The sequence below is a fragment of the Myotis lucifugus genome, unplaced genomic scaffold (assembly GCF_000147115.1).
Source record: "Myotis lucifugus unplaced genomic scaffold, Myoluc2.0 scaffold_605, whole genome shotgun sequence".
Classification (NCBI taxonomy): Eukaryota; Metazoa; Chordata; class Mammalia; order Chiroptera; family Vespertilionidae; genus Myotis; species Myotis lucifugus.
The window spans coordinates 434,842-442,899 of NW_005871653.1; the positions used below are offsets into that span (position 1 = coordinate 434,842).

Genomic DNA, 8,058 nt, shown 5'->3' on the forward strand with positions numbered 1-8,058 from the left:
CCAAGCCGCCCATGTGAGGTGGAGGAGCTGCAGACCCTTCTTTCCAGCCCCCTGCTGGCCTCCACTCCCCACAGTGGTCCCGGCCACCCCGGCCTTTGCAGCTTTGAGAGGACTTTTCAGAAAGAAATTTCAGCAGCAGAGTAACAGCCTGTGTGTCTCTCTCCTGCTCTTTGCGATGGATCCAGGAGTTTGGAGTTTAGCTCTGGCTCTTGGTCGGCACCTCGGCTCTAGATGGAGGTGTGTCTGTGGGGCAGGGAGCGGCGTGGCTTGGCCTTTTTGCTTCCTACTCTACCTCCCAGGTTTGGGAGGCTGGCGGTTCGGCTGAGAGCAGGAGGCTCTGGGTTTGGAGACATGGAGGTGTGCGGGCTGGGCCTGGGGTCGCTGGGCCCTTGCAGCTCACAGAAGAGGAAGCCGAGCAGGCCTTGCAGAGGCTTCGTGTGTGTGTGTGTGTGTGTGTGTGTGTGTGTGTGTGTGTGTGCTGGAGGGGGGGGCGGGGGGGGGGGAGCTGGCTGCTTTGCACACAGCTGAGGACGTGGCTGGATGGTCCAGCATCCCTCTCCCCTGGGACGTGGCAGGCAGCCTGCAGCATGATGTCACCGCCGCCCTCCCACCCCGGCTCTGTGCTCAGAGGAGGTCTGGCCCATTGTCAGCCCTCGCAGCATCTCCCGGTGGGGACGCGGAGGGGGCAGCACAGGGCTGAGCGCATGCCCCATCACCCGCGAGGCATGGGCGCCGCCAGAGGACCCTGCGGGGTGGTTCTCAGGACGTCCATTGAAGTAACTCCAACAGCCAAGGAGAGAATGTGTCACCCCCAAGACCAGGGTCAGGCGAGGGGGGCAGTGGTGTCTGCTGAGGGCCCCCAGGGGCTCATCACAAGCTGTGAGATTTCATTGAAGTCTCTTATTTTATCTCAAAAATGCGTGTGAATTTTGCCTTTGCAAGCCCTGCTCCAACTATGCTTATTTTTGAATAAAAAAGGCTCCCCTCCAACATCTTTGGGGAGAACTGACCCTCCGGGCAGATGAGCAGTTGACGCCCCACCCCCACCCCTGGGGCGCCCTGTCTGGTCTGGCCTGATACAGTTGAGAGAATGGAGCACAGACTGGCCCATCGCAGCCAGTGGGTCACAAACCATCCGAACCCACAGAGCTTTCGTGGGCGGAGCTTGCCATGCGCTTCCCACGCACCACCTCTTGCCAACTCCTCAGGACAGCACGGTGGTGCTGTGATCAGCCCCACTTTACAGAGGCGGAGACTGAGGCTTGGAGAGGCCTCTGCTCCTGGCTCCTCCCTGTGGGTGTGTGTCTGGGCGGAGGGCGGGCAGCTGTGGGGAGCAGGGCGGCCTGCTGAGCGCTGGTCCTTGCCTGCAGGCGGGCCCCTGGTCAGCATGCCCCCCAGGATCCACGGCTACCTGCACCAGCCCCTGCTGGTCTCCTGCTCGGTGCACAGTGCCCTCCCCTTCCGGCTGCAGCTGCGGCGGCATGGAGCCAGGCTGGGCGAGGAGCGGCACTTGCAGTGAGTGGCCCGCGGCCAGCCCGTGGTCCTCAGCCACTGGGCTCCTGGGGTCCCGATGCCCTTGGGGATCTGAGGGGAGTGGGTGGCAGGAGAGGGACCTGGGGCTCGGTCATATTGTCCTCCAGGGCAGCCCAGTCTGGGCACCTCTCAGTGGGGCCAGGGATGGGGGAGGGTAGCCCCCGAGGTTCCCGCCACTGCTCATCACGGGGCTTCCTTCGCTTGCAGAAAACTCAACCCGTGCAGGGCCTTGCTCCACGGGGCCAGGGCAGGAAAGACTCTTCCCTTTATGGATGGAAGTCCAGAGCTCAGAGAGGGTCAGGGACTTGCGCAGAGCCACACAGCATCCTGTGGAATTTGCATGTCCTTGGCTGCCCGCTCCTCTTATCAGGCCTCCAAGAGGATTTGCCCGACCCCCCCGGGGCAGGGTTCAGAGGAACGGGCCCCAGAGGGTGGGGGAGGCGGGGGACCCTGGCTGGGGGCAGTGTGACGGTGTGTGCCCGGCTGTCGTGTGTTCGCAGGGAGTCGGGGAACAGCAGCTGGGAGATCCCGCGGGCCTCCAAGGCCGAGGAAGGCACATACGAGTGCACAGCGGTCAGCGGGGCTGGGACCGGACGGGCGCAGGCCGAGGTCATCGTCACAGGTCTGTCCCTCCGAGTCTCTCTTCCCCACCCCCTCGCTGACTTCTCCCTCTAGGATTTCCGTCCGGGGAGTCTCCGTCCGTGGGGGAGCGTGCCAGCCAGCTGCTGGGGACTGTCCTTCACCGAGTCTGGCTGCCACGGCCCCCTGCCCGCCGGCCCCGCTGGGGCTGCCTCACCCCGGATGGCCCGGGTGGCGGGTCTCGGTTGGAGAGAGGTTGGGAACCTCGGCTCTGGCCGCGCTCCCCCTGCCCAGCCTTCCTCCCTCCCCTGATTGCTTGGTCTGGCCTTTGGGACTTGCGGGCCCCCAGACCTTTCCGGGGCCACCGTCCATCTTGCAGCCCCGACACCTGTGCCTCCACATCCCCACGGAATGACACCATTCAGCGCAGGAAGGTTGGAAATGCCACCGACCATCTCAACAGGAAATTGGTTTTATTTATTTTTTTAAATGATTTTTTTTAAATAAAATTTTATTGATTTCAGAGAGGAAGAGAGAGAGAGAGAGAGAGAGAGAGAGAGAGAGAGAGAGAGAGAGAGAGAGAAACATCAATGATGAGAGAGAATCATTGATTGGCTGCCTCCTGCACGTCCCCCACTGGGGATCAAGCCCTTAACCCGGGCATGTGCCATTGACCGGAATCGAACCCGGGACCCTTCAGTCCGCAGGCTGACGCTCTATGCGCAGAGCCAAACCGGCTACGGCTGGCTTTATTTTCTAAACTGTGAACCCCAGCTCTCCGGAAGAGAAGGGAAGGAGCCAGACAGCGTGGAGAGCGAGGCCTTCCGCACCCTCGGATCTTACACAAAGCGGGGCTTCCCGGAGGAAGACTGGGAGACAGGCAGCGGGGCGGAGCGGCCCGGCGCCCTCCCAGAGGCGCCCTCCGGATCGCGTTGACTCGCTTCCTTTCAGACCTTTATCTGCGCGCGCGTTTCAACGAAAATGGGAGAATAGTGTGCATACTTACAACAACCCGGGCTGTTATCACCTCACAGTAGAGCACGTGAGCACACATGCTTAGGGCGGGAATTAACAAAAATTTGCTTTTTCTAAATGATGGTGAGCAAAGAGAAGTAGAACTGCGTCAGGAAACTTGTCCGCCCGTTACTGAGAGTTCGCAGCGGCTCCCCGTTTTCCGTATCTGCTCTCTCTCCTCTCGGCTAAACTATGTTAAATTCAAACTCAGGGCTTCGACTTTCAAGTCCCTGTCGCTGTCTAATGCACTACAGTCAGCGTCTGCTGCTGGCCTCCCCGGAAACACAGGTGCCCCGTCTGCACGCTGGCATATCGGGGTGCACCGGCATGATGCATTGGTGTAAATTTATTTAAAGAGAAATTCGTGGCCGCATTCATCTTGTAACCAGACAGTCCGTGGGTCTGCGCTGCCTGTCACTGCGTGAGCCAATCCAGCAGAGACGGGGTTGGGTCATTATGAGTGTTTATTCATCCTGCGGCAGACGTCTGCTCCGCCCCCCACCGTAAGCCAGCTGCTCAGACTGGGTAGAAGGGCAGCGATGACATGGGGAAGCAGCCAAAGGGTGTGCCAGGTGGGCAGTTTACAGGTCATGGGGGCTGGAGACCTGCAGAGGCCTGTGGGCGTGCAAAGGCTGGGGGTCTTCAAAGGGCTGGCGGCTCTGGCTTCTGCAACAGGGTTTGCTATCTCCCCATGACAACAGGCAGCTCCCGGATGGGGAGGAGGTGAGCCCCCAGGTCCCCCGTGGAACCCCCAGCCAGGCTGGGAGGTGCCTTCTTGAATCAGAACAGAGCAATCGCGGTTCACAGAGCATGAGTGATAGTTCCTCCAGTTCTAGCTGGTCCCCAGGATTCCATTTCTGCCCCTGCCAGCTGCGGAGGCCCGAGGCTCCACCTGCCTGGACACCGCGGTCACTGGCACATGTGGCCTGTGTGGATCTAGCGCCCCCCCTGCAGGTTCTCAGGCCCACGGCCCTGGTTAGCGGGTCTCTAATCTCGCCACTTCTTGTGGCTGCTTCTTGGCGAGACGGCGGTTTTCTTTGCTCTCCCGTCTCCGGGGCAGAGGCCTCCTTCCTACATTTGTGTGTAATAATAGCCCGCTGTTTGCACAGAGCGTGGCTTTTACTCATTAATCTTTCCCTCCTGAGGGTTCGTTTAAAACCCAAGCTTTATTCCCAAGGGTGCAAATATTGGCTCAAAGCGTAGCTTTTGTTAGACACCGCAGTTGGCTGCCGGGAGCAGAGCGCGCACTCGCCACGCAGCCCTCGGTGGGTGTGTGATGGCGACAGGGAATGCGCCCTCCCTGGGTGGCACCGTCCCCGATGGTGAGCAGACGCCGGTTAACCTCCTGGCTGGCCGAAGTCTCCGGACGGCCACAGTGCTGGGTTCTGGCATCGGGACCCCATGGGGACCAGCAGGCTGTCCTCCCGAGTCAGCCCCGGCGAACCTCCCATGCGTGTGTCCTTGCAGACCCTCCGCCACAGCTGGTCCCGGCGCCCAACGTGACCGTGTCCCCAGGGGAGACGGCCGTCCTGTCCTGCCGGGTCCTGGGCGAGGCCCCCCACAACCTGACGTGGGTGCGGGACTGGCGGGTCCTGCCGGCCTCCACGGGCAGAGTCAGGCAGCTGGACGACCTGTCCCTGGAGGTCAGCACCGTCATCCCCAGCGACGGCGGGCGGTACCAGTGCATAGCCAGCAATGCCAACGGGGTCACGAGGGCATCCGCCTGGCTCCTGGTGCGAGGTGAGGCTCTTCCCGCGTGGCTGTGCTCCCAGTTCCACACACTACCCAGTCTTTACCCCCAAAGCCCGTCCCTCCGTCCCTCCGTCCCTCCACCCCTCCGTCCCTCCACCCCTCCGCCCCTCTCTGTGCCCAGACATGGCCTCTGGCAGGCAACCTCAACCCTCCCCGTTTTCTGAACCTTCAGAGAAAGGAGTCTGAGCCTCGTGGCTTATGCCTAGTGGTTCTCACTCGTGGGAAGTTCATCCTCTTATCTAACCTAAATTCCTACTGCTGTAAGCCAAGCTGATTTCATTGTGTCCTGACCTTTTCCAGAGCCATTGAGCACCTGCCTTGCCACTCACCACCCCCCCATTTTGGAGGATAGGGATGGAACACTGGCAACTGCTGAAGCCCAGAGGTCAGGGCTGGGCAGCACTGACCAGATAGGGATGGAGGAGACAGTTGGAGGAGCACTTGTCTGGGAGTCTTAGGACCTAGGCATGACCTCAGGTCTGCCAGGGTTCAGACAGAGCCGCCCCGCTGGGGTGCTCTATCCCCAAGTGTGAAAGTGAAACAAGTGTGCTCTCTGGCGCCAGCGACCCCTCTTGGCGCCTGGGGGGTGTGGGGAAGGATTCTGAGGCCGCCTGGGGGGATATGGGGAAGGATTCTGAGGCTGTATCTGGGCCACAGCTATGGGAGGGGCGTGTTTCCACTTCTAGGCGAGGGCCGTGAGCTCTGTGGAAGCCCGGCAAGTCTGGCGTGCTTTCTGCGTTTGGGGCCAGCACTTGTGCAGGCCTTGGGGTCCACTCAGGGTCACCGGAGGCGAGAGCCATCCCAGCCCTGGCAGCTGCCGGGCATCTCCCTAAGCCTCGCCAAGGTGCTCGGCCCAGAGGGGAACTCCAGGGAGCTCCCACCGCGGGCACTGGGAAAGCAGTCCGCGTGCGCCCTGGGGATGTGCCTGGGTGGCTGCCCGGTCAGCCCTCGTCCCCAGGGAGGCCACTCCTGGGATTCAGGGCCTTTGCCTCCTGTGTCTCTGCCGTCGGTGGCCGTGGCCGTGGGAGGGCAGGACCCAGGGCTGGGGGCTGGGACGGCCCGGCTGCTCTGACAGGCTCTGTCCTGCTGCCCACTCCGAACTGCAGAGGCCCCGAAGGTCAGCATCCACACCAGGTCCCAGCGCTTCTCCCAGGGCGTGGATGTGAGGGTCAGCTGCTCGGCGTCTGGGTACCCTGCACCCCACATCTCCTGGAGCCGTGACGGTCACACCCTGCAGGAGGACAGCAGGTGAGGGGCCCAGGGCCTGGGGCTCCAGGACTGGGAACAGGGGGGACCAGGACCCCCAGGGACCTGTCCCAGCCTCAGTCCTCTTACCCCTAAACGGGGAGGAGCACGGTCCTGCCTTCCTCCGGGATCACGTGAGGCTCAGGAGACCAGTCACTTTGGAAACATGACGATGCCTCAGGGTGGGCTCCGGGGTCAGAGTCCAGCAGACCTGTGCTTGGATCCCGCCTCTGCCAGTCAGGCTGTGTGACCTTGGGCAAGTCACCTAACCTCTCTGAGCCTCATGAATGAAAATAGACAAAGCGTGTACAGCGCTGAGCACACAGCTCGGCGCAGGGCGGTGCGGGGTGGTGGTCCCTGGCGACGTTAGTGAATTTGTTATTAACGATGACCGGAGGGACCCTTGCACGGCCCGACCTGATCAGCCCCTTGCTGTTGACCATGACTCCAGAATCCACGTGGATGGCCAGGGAACCCTCATCATTCAGGGACTGGCCCCAGAGGATGCTGGGAATTACAGCTGCCGGGCTGCTAACGAGGTTGGCACAGACGAGGAAACGGTCACCCTCTACCACACAGGTACTCGGGCCACGGGCATCTGGGGAGAGGGGGCGGCCTCCCTCCCTCCCTCCCTCCTCCCTCCCTCCCTCCCTCCCTCCCTCCCTCCCTCCCTCTCGTCCACAAATACTTACTGAGCAGCTGCTACGTGCCAGGCAGTGGGGACACAGCTGTGACACAGGTCCCTGTCTAGGGGGGAGGCATAAAACATAAGGAAGGCACTTTTGGGTGGTGAGGATGCGCAGAGCAGGGTGGGTGAGTGATGGTGACGTGCGGGGGGTGGGGGGTGGATGCCTGTCACACACAGGACCCGCTGAGGCCTCCATGAGGGACAGGAGGGCAGGCAGAGGGACCGGAGGGGTAATGAGTCCTGGGTGCTCAAGGGGCTGCCCGGAGGCGGGCGTGGGGTGGGGGGAGCGGGGCCGGGGAGCGGCTGGCACCCCCTGGAGGGCATTCGTAGGGTTTGGCAGGTTCAGTGAGGAGCGTTAGGGGTTGGTCCAGGAGTGACGGCTTTCACTTCCAGTCCTGGGTGGGGAGCTTGCAAAAAGTGAGCTGTGGCTAAATTTTCCTGGGGTGACCGTCCCCGAGGTGGGGGATGGGGAGGAGGCAGAGTGCTCCGCTCCCCCTCTATCCCCTCCCCGCCCCCAGCTGCGGAAGCCACATTCTCAGTCTAGGGAGTTTGGTACCACATTTCCCATCTGCCCCCATGCAGACCCACCCTCGGTCTCCGCCGTCCAGGCGGTGGTGCTCGCCGCCGTGGGACAGGAGGCCGTGCTGGCGTGCGAGGCGTCCGGGGTGCCGCCGCCCCGGCTCATCTGGTATCGAGGTACGTGGGGTGGGGAGAGGGCCCCGGGGGATCCGATTTCCAGGACAGTCACTGGGGAGGGGCCACTCCGAACGGGGTGTCTGGGGAGAAATGGCCCATTTCAGCAGCCCTCGCCCCCCACCCACAGTCCACGCAGCTGATGCAGGGCGGCTCGGGAGTGAGGAGCAGGTTTGGTTCCGGCTCCCTGGGCGCCCGTGGGTGGGGGGCTTGGCATCTCTGAGCTGGCTCCCTGTCGGGGAAACGGGAAACCCCAGATGGTTGTGAGGATGAGACGAGTCCACGCAAGCAAAGTGTCTAGAACGAGCCGGCGCTCGGCTCCTAGAGATGGTGGCAGCGGTGACGGGTTGGCCTGGGAGACGGAGGAGCAGCCACGACTGTTCCGAGGCTCTTGGGGTTCGCGGGCGTGGAGTGTGTCCTCGGTGCTGGACGCCCAGCTGGAAGTTGGATGGGCAGGAGCTGTTCTGCGCACCCACCGGTGGTCGTGGGTGCGGGGCTGCTGCCTCGGACACTGGGCTCCTGCTCCGGTGTCAGCCAGAGCCCCGTGGCGCCCC

General features: G+C 62.5%; 1 protein-coding gene across 1 annotated transcript in view; it reads left to right on the plus strand.

Annotated features, from left to right (window-relative positions):
- The window catches only part of HMCN2 (hemicentin 2), a 32,165-nt gene extending 27,101 nt beyond the window's left edge, over nt 1-5,064 (plus strand). The window contains exons 9-12 of the mRNA XM_014447036.2: nt 1,371-1,515; nt 2,034-2,155; nt 4,594-4,866; nt 5,051-5,064. Coding sequence (XP_014302522.2) covers nt 1,371-1,515; nt 2,034-2,155; nt 4,594-4,866; nt 5,051-5,064 — 554 coding nt within the window. The remainder of the gene's footprint in view (nt 1-1,370; nt 1,516-2,033; nt 2,156-4,593; nt 4,867-5,050) is intronic.
- Nucleotides 5,065-8,058: the final 2,994 nt, after the last annotated feature.